At 37.4% G+C, this 25,478-nt stretch overlaps 1 protein-coding gene across 1 annotated transcript in view; it reads right to left on the minus strand.

Annotated features, from left to right (window-relative positions):
• The window catches only part of LOC125258724 (diacylglycerol kinase theta), a 48,064-nt gene that overhangs the window by 18,004 nt on the left and 4,582 nt on the right, over positions 1-25,478 (minus strand). Inside the window, exons 2-9 of the mRNA XM_048175719.1 lie at positions 24,655-24,734; positions 10,883-10,982; positions 7,527-7,612; positions 6,280-6,405; positions 3,429-3,585; positions 615-689; positions 433-533; positions 77-291 (exon numbers count right to left, since the gene is read on the minus strand). Coding sequence (XP_048031676.1) covers positions 77-291; positions 433-533; positions 615-689; positions 3,429-3,585; positions 6,280-6,405; positions 7,527-7,612; positions 10,883-10,982; positions 24,655-24,734 — 940 coding nt within the window. The remainder of the gene's footprint in view (positions 1-76; positions 292-432; positions 534-614; positions 690-3,428; positions 3,586-6,279; positions 6,406-7,526; positions 7,613-10,882; positions 10,983-24,654; positions 24,735-25,478) is intronic.

Below are 25,478 nucleotides of genomic sequence, written 5' to 3' on the forward strand. Positions count from 1 at the left end.
CTGAATCGATATTATGGCAGTCGGACAACACTAAAATGGCAGAACATGATGCATTAAAAGCAGAAGTAGAGCTCACTTTTGCCAGCGGTGGTAAATCTTCACCACCTCTGTTTCTCTGGGTTTTGCTCTGAGCACCCAGGAATCAGACATGGTGTCCTTAAAAATGGGCTTGTTGTCTGGAGTGCCGTTACGGTTGATGATGTCATCTGTAAACAGTCCCTGTTGGCCGTAACTCTGTAGCTCATAATCCTGCGGTTCATCTGGAATGTAGAATGCTCTGAGTGCTGCTTCCTGTCAGGACAGGAAATCAGAAACAACAGAATGAAACTGACAATAAAGTTTGGGTGTTATTCAAGCATGATCTTTATATAAACACTTTTGATGTATACACTGTAATTCAGGTGAAACCTAATCAGGGAAAAAACGTCTCACCACCACTTCCTCATTCTTGATTATTCGAGGGATTGAAACCAAACGAAACTGATTGCGCTTAGCTGCATCGTCACCATCGAAAACTTTCAGAGTCTGTTTACCTGTATGCCAAAAGATGGGAGATTACTGTGGGTGCAAGGGTGATTATTACCATTAGCCATGATGTAAGTTTTGGTTTGTACCCGTGTCAGGTGATCCTGTAGGCTGATTCTCCTTTGATGTTACCGGACTCTGAGTATCGACATCATCCAGGTTATCTGGAGAAAACACAATTCTCTATGAGCATTTACAGACATGTGATCGTGTTATTTGATATTCAAAGGTGAATAGGACAGTCTAACAATGAATTGAAGGGTTCATTTAAAATGTGCCCAACCATCTTATTTTCAAGGATTACACATTTAATCGAAGAAAATGGTAATTACAACAGAACAGCGTTATTGTGCTCATTAGCATTGAAGAAATGTTCAGGGTTCAATACAAGTTCACCAAAGAAAGTACCAAAGAAAACAATTGTGACATGCTTCCCAGTTTGAAAAACAAGCAAAAAATGTTCAGTAATGGACTTACAATGGAAATCTATAGAGCACTGCGGAGGGATATAAAACTTCTAAAGTATAGTCACATGATTTGCCATTTATGGGAGCAATCATAAGACTTGACTGATAAACTGTGCATTTATATCCATTATAATCACTGTAACTTTCACATGACACATACAGGGATACCAAAAAGACTGTATAAAGGGGGAAAAAAATCCATGTCTAGAGTTTCATAACAAAAGGATAATTTAGCCAACTTTTGAACAGTAGTGTGTAAGATTTTTTAATTAATGTTTTTGAAAGACATCTCATGTTCACAAACACTGCATTTATTTGATCAAAAATAGAGTAAAATCAGTAATACTTGGAAATATTACTGTAATTTAAAACAACTGTTCTATTTTAATATGCTTTAAAATGTAATTTATTCCTGTGATGGCAAAGCTCAATTTTTTCATTCAAAATAAATCATTTTAAAGGGTTAGTTCACCCAAAAATGAAAATTATGTCATTTATTACTCACTCATTCGTTCATCTTTGGAACACAAATTAAGATATTTTTGATAAAATCCCATGGCTCAGTGAGGCCTCTATTGCCAGCAAGATAATTAACACTTTTTAGATGTCCAAAAAGGTATTAAAAACAAATTTAAAACAGCTCATGTGAGTACAATGGTTAAAAGTTAATATTATCAAGTGACGAGAATACTTTTTGTGTGCCAAAAAACCCAAAATAACGACTTTAAAGCAATATCTAGTAATGGCCGAATTCAAATCTTTTCGTATCAAACTGCCAAAGTCACATAACCTATTGAAATTGCGAAACACTTATGACGTAACGAAGCCTCGTTTACTGAAATCGAAACAAAAGATTTGTAAAAAGATGACGGGTGTGGAACAACATGAGAGTAATAAATGACAATTTTCATTTTTGGGTGAACGAACCCTTTAATATGTTGATTGGGTGCTCAAGACACTTTTCTCATTATTATCAGTGTTATCAAAATGTTGTCCTACTTAATATTTTGGTGGAAACCTTTTTTTTTTTCCTTTTCACTTCTATTCTTTTAATATGTCCTTGCTAAAAGGTAGTATTAAATTTCTTTAAAAAAAAGTACTTACCCCAAACCCCTAATTAAAGGATTAGTCCACTTTTAAATACACTTTTCCTGATAAATTTACTCACTCCCATGTCATCCAAGATGTTCATGTCTTTCTTTCGTCAGTCGAAAAGAAATGAAGGTTTTTGAGGAAAACATTCCAGGATTATTCTCCTTACAGTGGATTTTAATGGCTACCAACAGATTGAAGGTCAAAATTACAGTTTCAGTGCAGCTTCAAGGGCTTTGAACGATACCAGATGAGTAATAAGGGTCTTATCTAGCGAATCGATCGGTCATTTTCGAAAAAAATACAACCATTTATGCTTTATAAACAAAATATCGCCTTGAACGTACTTTCCGCTTCCACGTTCTTCATAACGCTTACGCTGAATGTTCTACGCCTTCCCTATTCTACTTACGGAACGAACGCGGCGGCAGTTTCGTTTTTTTCCGTAACTTGAATAGGGAAGGCGTAGGACATTCAGCATAAGCGTTATGAAGAATGCGGAAGCGGAAAGTACGTTCAAGGCGATATTTTGTTTATAAAGCATAAATGGTTGTATTTTTTTCGAAAATGACCGATCGATTCGCTAGATAAGACCCTTATTACTCATCTGGTATCGTTCAAAGCCCTTGAAGCTGCACTGAAACTGTAATTTTGACCTTCAATCTGTTGGTAGCCATTAAAATCCACTGTAAGGAGAATAATCCTGGAATGTTTTCCTCAAAAACCTTCATTTCTTTTCGACTGACGAAAGAAAGACATGGATATCTTGGATGACATGGGGGTGAGTAAATTTATCAGGAAAAGTATATTTAAAAGTGGACTAATCCTTTAAAGGGATAGTTCGCCCCAAAATGAAAATTCTGTCATTAATTACTCACCCTCATGTTGTTCAAAACCCATAAGACTTTCGTTTATCTTCAGAACACAAATGTCTTTTTAACACAAAAAGAGCTTTCTGTCCCTCCATTGTCAGCCTACGCAACTACCACTTGCAAGCCCTAGAAAATTCATTAAATTGAGGTTAAACCACTGGTGTCACATGGATTGCTTGTGTGATGTCTTTACTACCTTTCAGGGGCTTGTAAGTGGTAGTTGCATAGGCACTAAGAAAGCATAGAAAGCTCTTAGGTTTCATCAAAAAGATCTTCATTTTGTTCTGAAGATGAACAACTGTCTTACGGGTTTATAGCGACATTAGGGTGAGTAATTAATGACAGAATTTTTATTTTTGGGTAAACTAACCTTTAAGTGCATTAATGCAAACACACAAATCGGAACATTCAGCTTCAGCTTTAAGGTGTCCGCTCAGATTTCACTGTGAATGTTAAAGTGTCTAGGCATTACCCATGTCTCCGTGCTGGGAATTCTCTGAGATCCTGTAACAATGCATCTTGCTGAAGTTCCGTGAGCAGATCCACACGCAGCTGGGGTGAAGAATCATGTTCCGCAGTCGTCCCAGACTGCACTCCGAGGAGATGATTATGTAACATGACGTATGTGCCTGCAAACATATACATACAGATAAGCTATCGAGCCAAGAGCTCACAAGCTCTAGTACAGCTTAATGAGAACTGAAATTTTTTTAATAATAAAGACAACAGATGGTTCATTTATTTATCCAAAGCAACATACAGAGAGATTGTTCCTGTATTAAGTGTGCTATATTAACCATGGTGGCTTGCTGAAGAGCACAATGGTCTACCATACATGGATTGACCTTTGCAAGGTTTCAACCAACAACCTTTTGGTTACCAGTCCTGATTCTTGACCATTAGACCAAAAAATAAAAGTTAAAGCTACAGTCTGTGTGTATAAGTCCTTTACTTGTGTCTTTGTTCTTAAAATCCCTCTAAATCCTAGAGGTTTGTGCTTTCAGAGTATTAGGGCTGAAACAGCCATTTCAAATATGTACTCTGAAGCCTCCGTCCTCAAAAAACCTTTTGCTCAGGCAATACTGCTTACATCATCTACTAGCCTACAGTACATGCTGAAATACTTGAGAGCTGGGAGGGGGTGGAATGGATGCTAGTGTTCAGAGGGACGTGCTGTAATAGCTGGAGTGCAGTAGAGTAGAGCGTTTTATCTCCGGGAGCTAAATAAAACAATGCGGGAAAAAAGTGGAGAGTGAGCAATTGGTACAGTATGTAATCCTAGTGACAGAGTGGCTCTCTTCCAAAAACCTGCATCATTGCCTATGTAGGCAGGTGACTTCTAAGTCAGCATCCTAACTGAAATGGAAACTCATAAGAGAGTGATTTGGAATATGGCCATACAATTAATGCAAACTGGCTGACTCAACTTATTTAAATATCATGAAAGGAACAACAACAAGCATAACTTAACAAGCATATATTACAAACCAAAATCATTTCAGGCCAGAGTAATGCATTCTGGGATTGCCTTCTTTGTGAAAAATCTAAGAGATAGATCTGGAAAAACAAATATCTTAAAGGTGCCATCGAACGTTTTTTTACAAGATGTAATATAAGTCTAAGGTGTCCCCTGAATGTGTTTGTGAAGTTTCAGCTCAAAATAACCCATAGATTTTTTTTAATTAATTTTTTTAACTGCCTATTTTGGGGCATCATTAACTATGCACCGATTCAGGCTGTGGCCCCTTTAATTCTTCACACTCCCCGCCCCTGGAGCTCACGCTTGCCTTAAAAGTTCACTCATCTTAAAACCCTCAAAATGGATCTTTACAAAGTGTTCGTCATGCATGCTGCATGCATACATCAGATCATGTAAATATAGTATTTATTTGGATGTTTACATTTGATTCTGAACGAGTTTGATTGTGCTTTGTGGCTAACGGGCTAAAGCTAACATTACACACTGTTGGAGAGATTTATAGACCTTATGTAGCCCCGCCCCTTTTCAGCGCTGCGCTCGTTGTCTTTTGACTTCCGGCTTGTATTTCCACAGCGATCTTATGTATTTATGAATGAACTGCTCATTTTAAAATCTTCCCGTTCTACTGACATTTGTTAAGACACCCGCTTTAAACATTACAATGCTCATGATAACCTTTGTTAACTCTACAACACGTAAATCCACGTCAAAAGCTAATTATTCTTCAACAGCGATGCCATAGAAATATACAGGGCTACCGCGAAAACGGAAGTTCAAAGACAATATTCTAAAGATGGCGGCGCGCATGTTTCTCTGGAAAATAAGGACTATAAAGAATGAAATTGTGTTTATGAATTATACAGACTGCAAGTGTTTAAAAATGAAAATAGCAACGGCTCTTGTCTCCGTGAATACAGTAATAAACAATGGTAACTTTAACCACATTTAACAGTACATTAGCAACATGCTAACGAAACATTTAGAAAGACAATTTACAAATATCACTGAAAATATCATGATATCATGGATCATGTCAGTTATAATTGCTCCATCGGCCATTTTTTCGCTATTGTCCTTGCTTGCTTACCTAGTCTGATGATTCAGCTGTGCACAGATCCAGACGTTAATACTGCCTGCCCTTGTCTAATGCCTTGAACATGAGCTGGCATATGCAAATATTGGGGGTGTACATATTAATGATCCGACTGTTATGTAACAGTCGGTGTTATGTTGAGATTCGCCTGTTCTTCGGAGGTCTTTTAAACAAATGAGATTTATATAAGAAGGAGGAAACAATGGAGTTTGAGACTCACTGTATGTCATTTCCATGTACTGAACTCTTGTTATTCAGCTATGCCAAGGTAAATTCAATTTTCCATTCAATGGCACCTTTAAGAGGCAGCTAAATTATAGGCTGCCTACCTTTTGATGCCTTAAAATGTTATCTGTGTAGGAAGCTTGATTGGTTTTGGAACAAAGGTACAGTAATGTAGCAACCACCTACAATCGAAACCAGGAAACCAGGCAATAAAAAATAGCAACTACCAAGATGACAGAGAAATAAAACCTCAACAGCAAGCTTACTAAATTTTACTGTATTCAACTTTGACCGAGTACAATTTGTGAGTGCTGACTGGAGCTGCATCCCACATTGCACCTGTTAAATAATTGACTGATTCTTTGTGAGACACGACAGCCTAGAGCCCACTCACCTTCATTCTTATGACTAAATAATGAAGCCGTTTGTGTGATGAAAACAGCTGACAACAGGCAAACTGAAAGCGCTGAATACTAAGACAAGTAAAGGTTGGGTGCACTGTAAAAACGAGACACAAACACTTACCGTAATGCCACACCACTCGCATCTTATGCCAGCCAGGACGTCTGAGGAGCTGCAGGTACGACGGCAGACCTCACAGCGGGCACCTGAGGACATGTTGCCCTCCCGCCAGTGGTGCTGGTACGTATCCTACCAGAGCAAGAGGGGATGATGGGTTAGAAAAAGCCATGTGGCCAATCATACAATCTAAAGCAATAATAGAGCTAGGGGATGTGATTTACCCAGGACATGTTCCTGGATCAACATCCTAGTTACGCTTTCCGCTGGAGATGAACAACATACTTATCAACCAATCATTTCGTTCTGATTTAAGGGGTAATTTGAAGTTTGAACTATAATTAGAAATGATCTAATTATATAATTCTAAGTAGAAAGACAAGGGCTGCACTTGAAAGCTTGGGCAGCTGACTTGTTGCCTTGCTGACCTATTAGGCAATGACTTTGCAGGCAGCGTTTGTGCACAAAGGCACCTTGTGAGGCTGCATAATGCTGCATAATGATTGATCTACAACCAAATAGTGTGCTTTGGTGATAACTAAGCGTATATTTAATTACTACATTAGTAACTTCTCCCTAGAAATGACATCAAAAGTGGAAAATGTTGACCAAAAAAGTACATTTACACAAAAACTGACCACCAACCGCAACTTTCAGACGCCATCTTTATTTTTTAGCTCAACTGTCACAGAATGGAAAGCACAAGATTGTGGGATATCAAAGGCAGGAAAGGATACATCTATGCTGCCTTCAAAAATGAATCAGATGAAGGTATCTTAGTAGAAAGGAAGTGAAGCAAACACTGGATTTGGATATGCCTTGATGCCTTCCAACCTTGGAATGCGTCCTCCAAAGGAAGCATTTTTAAGCTTTTGGACAAAGCCAAGATTGTGTTCTAATTAAGTTAAATTATCTTGAGTGCTTGAATCTTCAAACCATGGGAACTTTCTCGCCTTCATATGAAACTCCCAAACACGTGGACAACAATACCACTTTGTAATCACAAATAACAATAAGCAGGCTACATGTAGTGTAATCATGTAGTGTTAATCAATACTAATGTAATTAAAATCTACCAAACGATAACATAATTTCAAGTGTGAAAAAAGCTTCTGACAAATTATGAAAACTTCAATTACTTTTCAAGTCGAGGTCAGCCATTGTTTTATGCTCTGGTCTGCTGGCTTTAAATGTCAGGTTAATATATCAGTAGAAACAGAAGGAGGTGGTGCAGTCCTGCTTCTCATACTCACAATGTCTTGCCCTCCATCTTGGTGGCAGAAACGACAATCGCTAACACTGAATGGGGCACAGTCGCTGTGGACGTGTAGCTCACACACTGAAAGACATGTAAGGGAAGGTTATTGAAAGAACACGGAGTGTCTTTATTTGATTTATCCACTAAGCAAGCATCATCTGAGGTAAAACAGTTGATTCATTAATAGATTTATTAGATCATAGATTCATATTATTAGTACTGCCTGTGAGGTGTTACAGGCCCGACAGAGGGAAAAGCCACTTAATTAATGTTATTGTATAAAAAAGTCAAAAGTTTGAGTGGGTGTGGGAATTAAAGACCGATTTTTCTTGTGAACTTCATTTGTGTCTTTTGTATTCGAGAGAGGAAGAGAAATAGAAAGAGAGAGTTGGAGTGTGATGTTTTTCTTTTCAGCTCAGTTCTTAGAATTCAGCCCACTGCAAAAGGCCATTCTGCCATTTCCATGGCAACAGCAGCTTTCCAAACAGGAACAGCCAGCACAGACAAATGAGCAATAACAGAATACAAAAAAAAAAAAAAAAAAGGACCAAGTCCAAAGGTTTGAGGAAACAGGAAAACAAAAAAAAACAGAAAAGGTTTTAGAAGAAACATTTAAAGAGACTGATTATTAAAATAAGGGAAAAGATATTTTCAGCACTGAAGATAACTGCAACCCTTCAGAAAAAAAACTACTGTACCTACTTTCGTCCATTAAAGAGGCTATATGTAGTATTCAGAAATCCACGTTAATAGTGACACCGGTGGCTGTTAAGTGAACGCAGCCAGCAACTTATTGCTCGTGCTCGCACGCGTGCACATGTAACGTACAAGAGACTGAATGTGATTAATGGCCTTGATACACTCACAGGGAAGTTATTTTTTGTTTTTCCGCTTAAAAGTAAAAAGGAGTTGGGGTAACACTTTACTTGAAGGGGTGTGCATAAGACTGACATGACACCTTCATAATCATGACATGACACATGTCATGAATATGAAGGAGGTTTTATGAATGTTTATGACAACTGTCATTAAGTGTCATTTGCTCTGTTATGTCATTTTTAATGCAAAGATGACATTGTTTGAGATGTCCGAGTTATGACAACTTGACATAAACCAATACATCATAACCTGTCAGTGTCTTTGTCATGACAACTTGACATTATTTAGCTTTATGGGTTAACATTACATTAAACTGTCATGTGGTTGGTTTTGACATTGGCTGTCATGAGGCCATTATAATAGTGTCATGAATATGTATCTTGAGCTCAAGTACAGTGGTACAAATTGAACTTGTCATTAAAATGTCATTAAGTGACAATACTCTGACAAATAATTTTATAACAGCGTCATGACTATTTTTCATTTCATGTTTTTTTTTTTTTTTTTTTTTTTAAAGTTTCCTCCAACAGAAGGTCAGATAATAGACAATTTTAAATTTCGTAAAAAAGATGACACTGTTATAAAATAATGGTAACACTTTATTTTAGGGTCTTTTAACTAGTTGCTTATTACTATTAGCATTCATATGGCTAAAATATTGGCTGTTTATTAGTACTTATAAAGCACATATTAATGCCTTATTCTGCATGATCTTATTCTACATTCTTAATCCTACCCAATACCTAAACCTAACAATTAACTATAATAAGCAGTAAATTAAGAGTTTATTGAGGGAAAAGTCATAGTTAATCGTTTATATATGTGTTCCCTATACTGAAATGTTACCAAAATAATGTAATGTAATGTTAACCCATAAAGCTAATTGGTTTTTTTTAAGTTTGATAATTAATAATTAATTGCTATGTCATGTTTATGACAGGTTATGATGTTTTGCTAATGTCAAGTTGTCATGACAAAGACACTGACAGGTTATGATGTGTTGGTTTATGTCAAGTTGTCGTAACAAAGACATCTCAAACAATGTCATCTTTGCATTAAAAATGACATAATTGAGCGAATGACATTTAATGACAGTTGTCATAAACATGCATAAAACCTCCTTCATATTCATGACACGTGTCATGTCAAGATTATGAAGGTGTCATGTCAGTCTTATGCACACCCCTTCAAGTAAAGTGTTACCGAAGTTGGAAACACCTTTGCAGCAATATACTGTTAACGAACATCCAGACGCCGTCCACTCAGCTGAGAGCACCGTTTAAATGAATATGTAAATATGTGCTGTGTGCTTTTCTCTCAATAACAAAATAAACATACAACAAAAATGACAGCGGTGAGAAATCAGCAGTTAAGAAAGCATCTGATCATAGTGATGTGAATATGTTCGCACAAGCTCTGCAATTCACTGCCATCACATCAAAATCAGTCTGCAGGCCTAACATAGGAAGTCGGGGAAGGTCTCGTTTTTTTTTTTTAATTTTTGTAACAAGCTGTTCACACTTTGGCAATAAAAAAAGTATGCTTACATATAGCCCCTTTGAGCTTGTTCTAGATGGTTTGCCGGCCTGGCCGGACTAGTGTGGGTCTGATTTAGCTGGTCAGCCATACAGTGCTCAAAACCTCTCTAAAACTATAGCAAAACAAACCAGCCTGGACAGCAAACCAAATTAATGTGTATCAGCAATAGAAATATCTAAACAACAGCAGCTGACAGACTTTAAATAGGCCGTATCATACAGCTTTCTAAGAAGATCACTTCTGCGTCAAGACTTTAATGTAATTTAACATGAACGTTTTCCACCGCCTCTCTGACCCTTAAACAGGCTGTTTTTGCTACTACACACATAAAGAGATGGTTCACCCAATGATAACACTTCTTTCATCATTTACTCACCCTCATGTCCTTCAAAACCTTTCTTCTAGAAGATATTCAAAGATATTCACAAAGATATTCTGAAGAATGTTGGTTATCAAACAGTTTTGGTGCCCATTGACTTATATTGTATGGACAAAAAAACAAAAACAAAACGAACAAGAACAACAACACGGAGACATTTCTCAAAATAAGTTCTTTTATACTCCACAGGAAAAAAAAAAAACATACAGGTTTGGAACAGGGTGAGGGTGATGACAAAATGTTCATTTTTGGGTGAACTATAACTTTAAGACTAAATGTAAATGACCAATTTGCATTTGAAATGCATCAATTCTGGCGGTGGGAAAAAATTATCAAATGAGCTCAAATTAGTCTAGGTTTTCATCAAGACTTTGTTTATTCTGACAGGTTGTCTGGTATTCTGTTTTTGGCAAAGTCAGCTCATGTCATGTGAACAATGCTCTTAAATTAGGTGATTTTATTCATTACTAGGGCTAAAACACCCTGATGCCATCATGCTGTTTAAATAAATCTTATACCCTCATCACCATTATGACACCCTCCTTCACACACACCTTCACAACGCAGAGCCAAACTGCCTTCCAGATGCTTCCGGCAAACACAGCAGAACCTCTTCTTCTGACCAGCAGGACCGAAGCAATGTGCTACAGGAATCTGGACCACAAACAAGGAGAAGAATGATTAATAAAATAAAATCTGGGAGTTGAGCTGAATTCAAATGCACCTGGGAAACTTGTTCCTCAGAGTCGCGTGTTCGTTATTACAACATGTCACATGTTCAAATCAGAAACATAAAATGAAAGTAGCCTAAATAAAATTATATTGTGAACAATAAGCCCAAATAACTGAATCTGAATCGCAACTTTTATAATCTAGAATTCTAAGTTTCCCACGACTTCGCTTGGTCATTCACGTGCATAAAATCAGAAAATACAATATTTCTGACGCCACTTGAAGCACACATTGCTCTGATTCACACTGAAGGTCAGGTCCACAATAAATCTACACCCTACTCAGTATAGATTTGGAAAGTTTGCAATTCATAATTGAAATTAGTTTGACTGAGTCATTCAAATAATTGGTTTAACTATTTAGTCACAAATCGGACATCACTAATGGGATAGTAGTGTATCATCTGTGACTCCATGTGACATCACTTCCTGTCTGAGTGGTGGGAAAGTGTGCAGATGCCCGCACTTCCTTCCTGTCTGGGGGATGGGAAGTAGAGAATTTAAGGATTTAAATAGCTGATTTCTTTTTCCTTTGACCTCATGTACCAGAATCGTAAAAGACAAATAGACAGATTTATAAATATATTAGAGGAAGTTTTGAATGTACAGTATGTGTCAAAATAATAAAGTAAATTCCATATACTCTTACTAAATATGCTTCATTCTTAGATGTCTAGTTTAAGTGCACAGTAAACCACATTCCAATAAATGTGAACACAATACAACACTGAAACCTAATCTTTCCTCTCTGAATGCGTTAGAGTGCTTTATATTCAAACGTGTTTAACCAAACATATACAATTAAATGCACTCAAAGAAAGGGTAAATGGCCTGAGAGTGGTTCTCCCTTTCCTTCCACACATTTACTTCCTACAGAGGCCCCTTTTACATCTAACATCACAATCAGGTAGCACTTGACCACTTTGTCTAGGTTTAAATGGATCATATAAACTGCATTTGAATCATTATCGCATATATCTATAGAAGCTTCCATATATATCAAATAATATGTAATATGTAAATGCAACTTTCCATTTTGTATTCTGGACTGATCCTGCATTTTTCAAAACAAGTTCATATTTGTAGTTTGGTTCTCTTGGTTCTTTTGGTCTGGGCCAAAAAAAGAAAATACATTTAGTCCCGGTTCGCTTAGTGTTCACACTATCATTTTTAAGACGAACCTAAAGATACAAAAAAAAAAACAAACAAAAAAAACGTATTTTGCATTGAAAACAATGCTGCGTGTTGGGCTAAATGCGCTCGTTGTATGCGTGTATGGCATTTTGACCAGCTGAGAACTTGTGAAGAGTTTATAAAATGTGTAAAGGAGTCAAAACAGCGACAGGAATTCCTCCGTTGCACACAAACAAAGACCTACTGCAAGGAGACACAGTTTCTGATGCCTGTACCGAACTGTAATGGGCAATGTAGCTAGAGATGCACAAACTGCAATTTTCTTGGCCGATTCCGATTTTTTGATAGTGTGATCTGCCAATACAGATTTTTGCTGATTTTCTTTCTAAGAACTATAATTGACAACATATACAAACAAAAATCTACTTTTCTTCAATGCAAAGTTTTATTTTCATGAAAAAACACAAGTAAAAGTCAATAATAAAATATAAACAGCTCAAATAAATGCAACAGTATAAAGACAGCCATGAAATAGAACTTTGGCAAGTTCTGTCTCAAAATAGGCAATACGTCATAAAATCCGACCAATCACGTTTGAATGTATCCCTATGCCTTAAGGTTCGGTATCTTTTGGATCGGTGATAAAAATTGCTAAAATCTGAACACTAATCGGACCAGGACTAAATGTTTTTTTTTTTCTTATTTGGTCCAGACCAAATGAACCAAACGAACCGAACTACAAGTGTGAACGCACCCTAAAGGCCAGAACAACCAAGCCGACAAACTAGTGCCGACGAAAGCAGACTGCTGGGTTTGCTCACGTCGGAAGCGTCTGTGTCCAAAGTTGCCCTGCCACACCAAACCGACGCTAAACAGCCGACGGCCAAGCAGCACGTCAGTTCTGCGCCTGCGTGATATAAAATGCCTTTCCGAAACAGCAGGTGGCAGTAGCTGAACAGCCAATCAGAATGATCAGATGGCCCGAAGGACCGACGAGCTCCAATGCCAGTTCAACATTTCGAATCGGCCGAAAAAAGGCCGACAAGGACCAACTTCAGCCTACGGTGCAGAACACACTGAGAAAACTTAGTCGGCCGGCGAAGAAAAACTGCCCGACGGCCGACTGTCGGCTTGGTGTGTTCCTGCCTTAAGAGTTTATGAACAGTGTTCAATGGACCCAATACTGTTACACACAACATGGGTTCACTTTCTTAGCTATTTAATGATTCAAAACTGACTGTGTTTATCTAAATAAACTCGCCAAGATTGCTTGTGTTTTTGACATACTTTTGTATGTATTTGACAGATTAAGTGCAGTAAGCCACTCATTTTGGTACTTGTTAGCTACTCTGTTTTTGACTTCTTTCTCTGTTTGAGACTGAGCGTGGCTTGTTTGCTTCACTTATATAAATCAGTGGTGTGCACGCTTTTGGTGTGAGCGCGAAACCTGCGGGAATGACTAAAATGAAGCACAATAGACCAAATTGGTGTTTGCAAACAGCGATGACGTTTTTTGTGGGCGGAGCCTAGCTGGTTGCAGAAAATGACAGTTGAGCAGTAGAAGTCTATGGAAGCCACGAAATAAAAGAATAAAAAAAAAGTTAATTTCAAGTTTATATCTCACAATTCTGACTTTTATTTCTCGCAAATCTGAGTTTACATCTCACATTTCTTACAAAGAAAAACAGAATTGTGAGATATACTCGTTATTCTGTCTTTTCTGAATTGCAATTTATCCCGCAATTCTGACTTTTTCCCCCCTCAGAATTGTGAAATAAACTCACAATTGCGAGTTATAAAGTCCGAACTGGGAGTAATAAACACGCAAATGCAAGAAAAAAAAAGTCAGAATTGTGAAATAAAAATTATGTTTAAAAGTTATCTATGTAAAATATTATAAGTTTAAATTATTTTAATTATAATTATTTCATGCTGTAACTGCTATGTATGTATGTCCTCTGAACTGCATTTGTGAATATTATGTAGACTTACTGTTTACATCAAATTCCTGCTTTAATAGTAGACTAATCCTTGCAGGTGTCATCAGTCCAGTCTGTGAAACGTCTCTGTTTATCTTCAAAGGACGTTTTCAACGATGGTTTTCTTTAAAAATGAAGACTATATTTTTTGCATTCCGATTCCAACATCCAGAGGCACAACAAAACATTTTTCTCTTATTCTGTGGATTTTGCACATTTTCCTTCAATTGCTACCGCTATTTTTCTGCAACCAGTATGCGCGCGCAGCTGCAAGTGACGTAATTGTGACGTCTGCTCCAAAGTGGTCTATACAAGCACAATTTAACCGGAGCGAATGAGACGAGTGAGAAAGAGGGTGTGTCTGTTTGTTCACCGTGACAGAGAAGAGAGAGAGAACGAGCAGCTGACAAAACGGATCGGCTCGGAATCAGTAAGAAGTGAGACTGATCGGCCGATCACCGAATCGGGCCGATCATGAGGGAAATCTGCCAATTCCGATCCCTGGCTGATCGTTCGGTGCATCTCTAAATTTAGCTCCTATGATGAGAAAAAACAGGTATGCTTTAGCAGTATTGTATGTCCATTTTAGGGTCGCATCTGGTGACATCACGTCCAGTTTTTGGTTCGTGTAGATGTCTTTGGTCAAATTTGAGTGTGATGGGCAAACTCGCGACTATGACGAGAAAAACCGATATGCGTGAGGATTCTGTCCTTTTTAGGGTCTTGTCTTCCTGTTTTTGGTTCGTTTACATGTCTTTGATCCGTGTTGTGTTCATATATCATTCGAATCGCACCAGAGTTCGTTTGGAAGCAGACCAAGACCCACCTTTTCAGGGGTCTTTTCTGCTTTTCTGTACCAGTGTTAAGATGGCAGAGTTCACACTTAGCCTACTCAAATGAACCACACTAAGGGTGCGTTCCCACACAGCAGGAGACTCCTAGGCGGATCCGCATTCAAGTCACCAAACCCACGTGACTGTCACATTTGTTTTGGCGCTGCCCAGGGGATCAGCTCCGCCTCCGGGCGGCGCTGTAAAATTCTACTGTCAATCAGCGGATCCGTGGACGCGTACGCGCCTTTACTGTAACGGTTGTATCAATTTGCGAGTCCCAAACGGACCTGCCACGGAGGTAAGGTTTTAATCGCGGATGCGGAGTGGATGCAGCACGGAGCCACGGCGGGTCCACGATCCGCCTTCGTTGTGGATCCATCACTGCACGCAAGTGGACGCCGATACATGTCCGTTCGCGGATATGGATATGGGTTCACACTTGTAGTTTGGTTCGTTTGGTCTGGATCAAACAAAAAAACATTTAGTACTGGTCCGATTAGCGCTCAGATTGGCAATTTTATCACAGAACCAAAAGATACCGAACCTAAAGGCATAGGGATACGTTCATAACCTGATTGGCCAGATTTTATGATGTATTGCCTATTTTGAGACAGAACTTCCGAACATTCAAAACAATGCTGTGTGCTGAGATAAATGAGCTTGTTGTGTGTTTGTAGCCTGCATATGATGGTATTTTGGCCAGCTGGGAACTCGTGAAGAGTTTATAAAATGTGTAAAGGAGTCAAAAAAAGCGGGAGGAATCCCTCCGTCACACACACAAACGATCTGCTGCGTGGCGACGCAAAGCTGATGCCTGTGATGGGCAAACTCACGACTATAACGAGAAAAAACGATATACGTGGGGATTCTGTCCTTTTTAAGGTCTTCCTGTTTTTGGTTCGTTTACATGTCTTTGGTCCGTGTTGCGTTCATATATCATTCGAACTGCACCAGAGTTCGTTTGGAAACCATCTTTTCAGCGGTCTTGGTCAGCATGTTTGGTGCTCACTGCGCACCAGGGTTCGGACAGCAGCTTGTTCAAATGAACCACAATAACAGAGCAAAAGCACCAGGGTTCGTTTCAATTGAGTCAAACAAGACGTGTGAACACACCTTAAGTCTGTTTACAGAAAAAGCATATGCAGGACAAAATGGCATTTGTTTATACTGTAAATTGGCACATTTACACTGCAAACAAACAAAAATAAACAACAATAAATGTCTGAAATTGGATTGTGAATCAAAAATGAAACAAACCGAATCATAAAGAATGTAAAGATTCTCACTTAGAACTGGAAATGGAATCCAGCTAAATAACATCAAGTTACTATCTGGGTATGACTCAAATGTGAGCATGACTGGAGCTTTCAAAGACCCAGAGCAAGATGTTCTGATATAGTGAAGAGATGTGAGGACAAATCCCAGCCGGGCTGTCACGATGCGTGCCCATCTGTAACGACTGATTTCACTGGAACACGATGTGAATCACACCAAAGACTGTGACAGCAAAGAAACGGGGGAGGAGAAGTCAGCCTTTCTGCCCTCTCCTTCCCAATCTTTTGCTGGTGACGGGCGGCACTGTGACTCCTGTGGATAAATATCTCCAGGTCTTTGGCTGCTTTATGTGCTGGTTTGTAAATAATTCTACATACACTTTGGTGGGGTGGTGAATTAGAGGTTATTTTGGGTAGTGAGAGTGAGTAACATCTGGAGGGCCATAATCTTGCACTGCCTCCATCATGCTCGAGCTGATGGTCTCTATTCGCCTACTGAAGAAAAAAACATCCTTTTAATTCCCCCACACAGGAAAAACTCCCTTTAATTGACGGAAAACTCCCTTTAGGGCGTCTATACTGCTGAACATTTCCATTAAGCATTCTTAAAGGTGAAGTGTGTAATTTTTCCCATCCCAGTTTCTCCTGCCCCAGTTTAAAATGCAGAGAAAAAATGGCTTGTGGCACTATTAAAACGTTGCTAAATTTGTTTGAGCATGTTTTTGAAAGTCTCTTATGCTCACCAAGCCTACATAAATTTGTTTAAAAATACAATAAAAAAATATTATAGAAATTTAAAATGTTATTGCAAGTTAATATAGCTGTATTCTATTTTAATATATTTTAAAATGTCATTTATTCCTGTGATCAAAGCTGAATTTTCAGAATCCATTACTCCAGTCTTCAGTGTAACATGATCCTTCAGAAATCATTGTAATATGCTGATTTGGTGCTCAGGAAACATTTTTTTAATATTATCAATGTTGAAATCAGTTGTGCATTATATATATTTTTCAAGATACTTTGATAAATAAAAAGAGCAGCATTTATTTGACATTTTTTTGTAACATTATACATGTTTTTACTGTAACTTTTGATCAATTTAATGCATATTTGTTAAATAAAAGTAGCAATTATTAGTAAAAAAAAAAAAAAAAAAAAAAAAAAAGTGTTAAAGTTGCCCTAGAACCCTTTTTCACAAGATGTAATATAAGTCTAAGGTGTCCCTTGAATGTTTCTGTGAAGTTTCAGCTCAAAATACCCCATTACCCCATTTTTATTATTCAATTTTTTAACTGCCTATTTTGGTCCGATTCAGCGTGCGTCCCCTTTAAATGCTCACGCTCCCCGCCCCCAAGCTCGCGACTCTATAATACATTGCATAAACAAAGTTCACACAGCTAATATAACCCTCAAAATGGATCTTTACAAAGTGTTCGTCATGCAGCGTATCAGATCATGTAAATATGGTATTTATTTGGATGTTTACATTTGATTCTGAATGAGTTTGATAGTAGCTAGGCTGCAGCTAATGGGGCTAAAGCTAACATTACACACTGTTGGAGAGATTTATAAAGAATGAAGTTGTGTTTATGAATTATACAGACTGCAAGTGTTTAATAATGAAAATAACGACATGGCTTTGGTCTCCGTGTATACATAAGAAACAATGGTAACTTTAACCACATTTAACAGTACATTAGCAACATGCTAACGAAACATTTAGAAAGACAATTTACAAATATCACAAAAAATATCATGATATCATGGATCATGTCAGTTATTATTGCTCCATCTGCCATTTTTCGCTATTGTCCTTGCTTGCTTACCTGCATAAAGTCTGTTTATTCGGCTGTGCTACTCCAGACGTTAATACTGCCTTGTGTAATGCCTTGAACATGGGCTGGCATATGCAAATATTGGGGGCGTACATATTAATGATCCCGACTGTTTCATAACAGTCGGTGTTATGTTGAGATTCGCCTGTTCTTCGGAGGTCTTTTAAACAAATGAGATTTACATAAGAAGGAGGAAACAATGGAGTTTGAGACTCACTGTATGTCATTTCCATGTACTGAACTCTTGTTATTCAACTATGCCAAGGTAAATTCAGTTTTCAATTTTATGGCACCTTTAAGATAAGGTACAAAGGCGTCTTTTTGGGGGTACTGCACCAGTGACGAGCTGTTGTTGCGCTAAAAGGTAAAATTTTGGCATTTTAATAGTGAACATACAAGTACTGCAAAAAAAGTGCTGCTAGGCATACCTGTCATCTTTAGAGAAAAACCAAAGTGACATTTAAGAGCAGACATTCTCGAGACAGCACACAGAGCAGTGAACGACGGGATAGATTAGGTGCTTTACTTAAGATTTGAATATATGGCTTGGGAAGAAGAAAAATAGCTTGACATTTGCTCAAGCAAATCAGGATATTTACACGCTTGACAGGGTGCCAGAAATCGAACTCGCTGATGTCTATGAGCTCACAGACATGGAACAGCTGTTAAGAAGTCTGGACTGCCTAACATTTTCATAATGCTAATGTCACGAACCAAAATATGTCCACTTGACAGAAAATACCCAAACTATAATTCCACATAATACAGAGGAAAATATGGTGAGGTTTTATGTTTAAGGTTGCCAAGGTACTCAAAATCTCTGCTGATGAAGCCCCAAACAAACACACACACCCACACCCACACACACACACACACACACACACACACACACACACACACACACACACACACTTCTAACATACACCCTACAGAATGTGGCCTTGAGCTGCGGCCCATCTCTCCCTCCTGTGGTGGACACATCCTCACTGGCTCTTGCCCTCCCAAGGGAGTCGCTACAGTAGACTGCAGAGCATCCTACCGGACGTGACCTCGTTTCCTGTCATTAGCTGCCATTTCTCTGATCCTAAAGGTGATTGGCTCCTGTAAATGGCTACTGCTGAGGTACTTGGCTCAGAGTACTTTCAGAACAAATGGATGGACAAATTAAGCTCAGTTTTGCTAAAAAACAAACTTTATATATGCATAATTATTATACATGGAACACACACATATATTACGTAAACACAGACTTTTATTTTGCTATTAATCGTGATTAATCGTTGGAGATCCCTACTTCTAACCCTAATTGATGGAGTGTGTAGCTTTTCATTCCCTAAACAACCATGTAGGAAGACATGGCCATATTCCGAGATGAAAATGTCAAGATTCATCAGGCTCAAATTGTGAAGGAATGTTTGGGAGGGAGCATAAAGAATCATTGATGCACCTCTTGATGGAAATAACATCAACATTTATTTCCATCAATAGGTGCCTTGATTTTTGGTCAAGATCTTGTATTGACAATGCAAGAGGTGAGCACTCTGTAAAGTCTACTCCAGCACATCCCAAACACTTTTAATGAATTTAAGATCTGGAGTCAGAGGTGCCAATTCATGTGTGAAAATGATTCTTCATCATCTTTGTATTTTGTTGTTTGATTAACATTAATGACACAGCAGCAGGAATATTATGATGCTGTCACTTTAAGACCAAATGCATGGATCCAATATAATGACATGCATCCATTTTATTTCTCAATTGTTTACGTTCACGTAAGCCAAAAGCGACTTTGTTTACGAGGATACGGGCATTGAGACATAATTTTGCATGTATGTGTTCAATCAGAACAGAATGGAATTCTGTATTAGCGTGCTGTGTGCACAAAAAACAGTGCACGAGACCCAAATTGAATTCTCTTTCGTGTCTTCTTGTGCTGGTATGGTTTAAAATTGCTTCAATGTTTAAACTGACAGGACCTTAAACACAGGCAAATGATGAACTTTTGAATTTAAACTTTGCAATTAATCTGAGAATCATGTGCGCTTCGAACCGTGATGCCTTGTCCGTACGGATCAACTACAATCCCTATACTTGACACTGCACATCCAATGTGACTATCGCGGATGCGTACATGATATATAGTGTAGCCCTAATATAAGAGTCTAACAATCACAATCCTAAATCCCAACTGATACACTTCCAGATTTAGGTTCCAACCTAAATTATGTCTACGTAAAGAAATACGTTACATTCCAGAAGTATGTGTTCTGTGCACATAATGTCTTTATTAAAATTATAGTATTTTATTTTAAGTTAATTAGTAACCACAGAAGGTGAAAGAAGACTTTTTTAAAAGGACAAATTCTCGACTTTCAGTAATAACAGTGTCGAATGGCTGCAACTGTTGTGTTCGTATTTCCTCAGATGCGGTTCAGAGAGGTTGTTGAGTAAAGGTTAATGGAGCAGTTGGCTCAGAGACTGGCTCACTCCTACACCACCCACCCACCTACGCACACATATTCACACACACACACACACACACACACACATACACATAGCTGAGAAAAGTCTTCAGCCAGTACAGAAAAAGTCACATCCACTTCCTTTTCAAACTGAATGCATCACTCTTAAAGCCTAAGAAACTAGAAAAAGAGAATTAAAACACTGCATTCACTTTCTTGTTTGGTCTCTTCATTCATTATGCATAAAGGCAAACTTCCAGTAGTTTCTCTGAGGACCCAACTTTAATTCAGAGTGGTTTCTGTTCCACCTCATTATCTTTTGGTCTAAATTAAGTTTTGCTGTGGCATGTTGCTTGACTCGGCCTCCTGTCATGCCCTGCGGCTACTCTGATGCAGCTGGCCGGTCAGTGTCACATTTTTGCCATTTGGCTAAAGCATGGCAGATTTTGTTCACTGTGAACTCAGCCCTGCGGTGGCATGTGGTATCAGCACATTGAGAGGATGCAGCGAACATCTCATGTGGTTACTTTTTCTCAAGCTGGTAACCAGCAAGATCTGTTATTTTTTTACATGCTGTTGTACATTTGTACATCCGTTTTTAAAAAAAATATATATACTGCAGCGGTTTTTCTTTAAGTTGCAGCAACTTGTACAGACATTAAAATGAGCCTGATAAATCCCAATTGTTACATTCCAATCCCACTTAATTAATTATTTAAATGACAAATAAATAAATGCATGGACAATGAAATATTGATTTATCTAAGTAAGTAAAAGATTGTCTATTACAATGTCAAAAACAACTGGCCTAGGCAAGACAAACCGTTGTTGTGGTAACACTTTAATTTACAGTGCTGTAGTTATACATTACTACATGTACTTACTATAGTAATAACAGTAAATTATGCAAAATTACAAGTAACTAACCCTAAACCAAACCCTAACCCTAACTGTAACTCTATAGTCTATAGTATATGTAGTTAATTAATAGTACTCAGTACTTCTTTGAGTAATTACAATGTAACTACGGCACTGTAAAATAAAGTGTAACCATTGTTATTGTTAACTAACACTAAAATTCATAAAAACATTTTGGTAATTGAAATAAAGCTTAAATAAAATCAAATAAAACATTAGTTATAAAATGTAAACTTTTTTAAATGTTGCCTTGGCAACTAACTGAAATACATAAGTTTAAGTACTAAAATGAATAAAACTAAAACTTATTAAATCTATATAGAAATATAAAAAACTAATAAAAATGTCAAAAGCACAACAAAATTACTAAAAATAATTAAACTAAAATAAAAATAAAAGATAAATTAAAAAATAATTATATATATATATATATATATATATATATATATATATATATATATATATATATATATATATATAAATAAATAAATATATATATATATATATATACATTTTTAATATTTATTTATGGACACGTTAGCTACTTTAAGACATTTATCTGCATTGTATATTAAGACTGTGGACTGGAATGATACAAAAAAGTAGCAGCAAGTTGCCATGGACAATGGTGAAATTAACAGAAATTAACAGTTGTACATAATCATAAAAATATTTTAATCCCAATCACAATCAAGTATTCCAGACTGAAGTGTAATAAACCAAATTAGCATGCTAACACAATATGTTCATATCAGCAAGGCCACTTTTGAAATTCACAGGGATCAGGACCTGCATTATATCAGTAAATTGAGTTTATCAACTATAGATTGGGTTTAGAATCAGTAGTGAGTACACTGGGGAAATAAACATCCGGTCTAGGCTGATAGCAGCTCAATTTATATTGCTAGATGAGCTGCTATCAAAGGCACAAAGGCTGGCTGACAGTTGGCCTTCATGAAAGACCACAACGCGACAGGAAGTCATCAGTAATTCATTATGAAGGCTGGACAAAGGACTACACTGGGTGCTTCTCAAACGGAAGGCTGCATCCTACTGACACTGTGTACTTCCTAGTCCAGGCCTTCGAAGGCTTGTAGTCTAGAGTCCTCCTCAGCATCAAAAGTGAATGTGATGGTCTAGAAAGAGGCTACTCATACATGGCTACGTAATACATGTTTCTGCCCCGCAGTCACCACACAAAAATACAATTTCAACTTATTTTGGAAAAAATACTTTGTATTACAAACCTTTATATTAAATGGCTTTCTATTAACGCAATACAATGAATGACTGCAGTTTGCAGTCTCCCAGTGGCTTACATTATTGGCAGTTTTGTGTTAAGTAATTAAAGGGTTAGTTCACCCAAAAATGAAAATAATGTCATTAATTACTCACCCTCATGTCGTTCCACACCAGTAAGACTTTCGTTCATCTTCGGAACACAAATTAAGATATTTTAGATAAAATCCAATGGCTCAGTGAGGCCTCCATTAACAGCAAGATAATTTACACTTTCAGATGCCCAGAAAGCTACTAAAGACGTATTTAAAACAGTTTATGTGACTACAGTGGTTCAACCCTAATATTATAAAGCGAGAAGAATACTTTTTGTGTGCCAAATATCTAGTAATGGGCGAGTTCAAAACGCTGCTTCATGAAGCTTCAAAGCTTTACGAATCTTTTGTTTCGAATCAGTGGTTCAGAGTGCGTATCAAACTGCCAAAGTCACGTGAACCATTGAAATTACTTATGATGTAACGAAGCCTCGTTTACTGAAATCATGTGACTTTGGTGCTCTGAACCACTGATTCGAAACAAAAGATTCGTAAAGCTTCGAAGCTTCATGTTTTGAAATCGGCCATCACTAGATATTGTTGAATAAAGTCGTTATTTAGGTTTTTTTGGCGCACAAAAAGTATTCTCGTACCTTCATAACATTAATGTTGAACCACTGTAGTCACATGAACTGTTTTAAATATATCTACCTTTCTGGGCATTTGAAAGTGTAAGTTAACTTGCGGTTAATGCAGGCCTCACTGAGCCATTGGATTTTATCAAAAATATCTTAATTTGTGTTCTGAAGATGAATGAAGGTCTTACGGGTGTGGAACGACATGAGGGTGAGTAATCATTTTTGGGTGAACTAACCCTTTAATTTACAGCAAAACAAAAGATAACATCTATGCTTTCATGTCCGGAAACATTATTTTTGTCTTACATTTCATAATAAACTCAGACAAGCTCGACTCCGTCAGTTTATTTTCTTGAATTGGAATATGTGCAAAGGATTGTGGGTGATTTAAGGCTATGAAGCATACATCCGATGCCTTCCAAGGATCCTTCATTTTAAAATGGCCTCCAGTAACGTTTGATGACGTGGCAGCCGAGATTTGCAGCCTTTTGTTTGAGAAGCACCTAACAACTGCTGTGTCTCTGAGCAAAATGGCTCCAGTCAGTATGTGAGGACTAAATTATTTAATGTAGATTCAGGGCGTAATGTACTTCGTGTTTGTAATGCAAAGCCACGGATAAGACAGGTAAGAATCAACTGCTAATTATGATCTTTGTTGCATGATCATACCCTACAAAACAGTTTGATCATTCTTCATTAACAGCATAATTGTTTGAGACTTCATGTCCTGCATTATAGAGCTTCCATCCAGCATCGTGATGCCTCAATAATGTTGTTGATCATGTCTTGAGTTATATTTCATGGAAAAAATATTTAAATATTTAAATGACATATGTTTGACTTTTTAGAAGAATTTACTCTTAAGAAGAATTTATTTTGAATAGCATGAATTGTAATGGAGTATTTTTTAAGGATGATATATATATATATAATATATAATATAAATATAAATAATATATATTTTTGCATTACAGTAAGTATTTTTAGCAAAATAATAATTTTGGGAGAAAATGTGCTTAATTGTCAAGAAAAAAAAAATGTCACAATGCAAAAAAAAAAATGATGTGAAAAATGTGAAAAGATGTGAAAATAATCTGCAAGAATTTTTTTCATTTTTTTTTTTCATTTTAATTCTTGGGATAAAATATGACCAAGACATGTTCCTTACAGATTTAATGAGATTTATCCATATAGTTACTGATGTTTGTCCATCCTGTCAGATGTCATGTGTGGCACGTCACTCACCTGAACTTGTGTGGGAGCCATACAAGAACACACGGTCCTGACGTGCTTCAAACACTTCTCATGTGACATGAAGTTACACACTGCAGAGAAAAAGAGAAAGACTTAGCGCAAGCCACAGAACTATGGTGCCAAAATATATGCAAATACAGCAACTTTAGCAAAAAAAAAAAAAAAAAAAAAAAACTTTCCACTCTTTTTCAGCAGTGAATTCACAGCCATGTCATAATTTTCACAATTTAGAGCCGATGGAACTTTGTAAACAAACAAATCTTTTATAGCACCAAAAGGATTTCCAAAATAGCATTTCTAAACTGGTTTACCCATCATACCCATTCTGCCATGTTGAGTCAGCAATCAACCAGTTGGACTGCTCACAAAAACAAAGTAATGCTTATACTCAAGATCAACCTATGACTGGACAAAATTTCACACACATTTCCAAACATCAAGCAGTGGCAATTTATAGCTCAATAGAACAATTTGCACAAAAGACAACAGCACCAATCGGCTGTCTCTGTGGTCGGTGACTGAATCGCCGTGTACCCAATTTATGCTGCTGTCAGAGCCCCCTTTGGCCCTCAGTACAGACTGAACCTCACTTAATGCATTTGTTGGTTTTTCATGCTTACCAGAGACAGGAAGTGATCTCGCTGGCCAGGCTGAGCTCCTCTCACTATCACAACCACAAGAGCAAGGAAAACATTCTAAAGTTTAACGAACCACAGACGCATTCTCATGCACACTGTAAAGCCCACCACGCTTGTGAAACAGATAGAAATTACATGCACACGCTGCTAAGGACAAGCACAAAGACTATCCTGTTT

This window comes from Megalobrama amblycephala, linkage group LG23 (assembly GCF_018812025.1).
Source record: "Megalobrama amblycephala isolate DHTTF-2021 linkage group LG23, ASM1881202v1, whole genome shotgun sequence".
NCBI classification, from domain to species: domain Eukaryota; kingdom Metazoa; phylum Chordata; class Actinopteri; order Cypriniformes; family Xenocyprididae; genus Megalobrama; species Megalobrama amblycephala.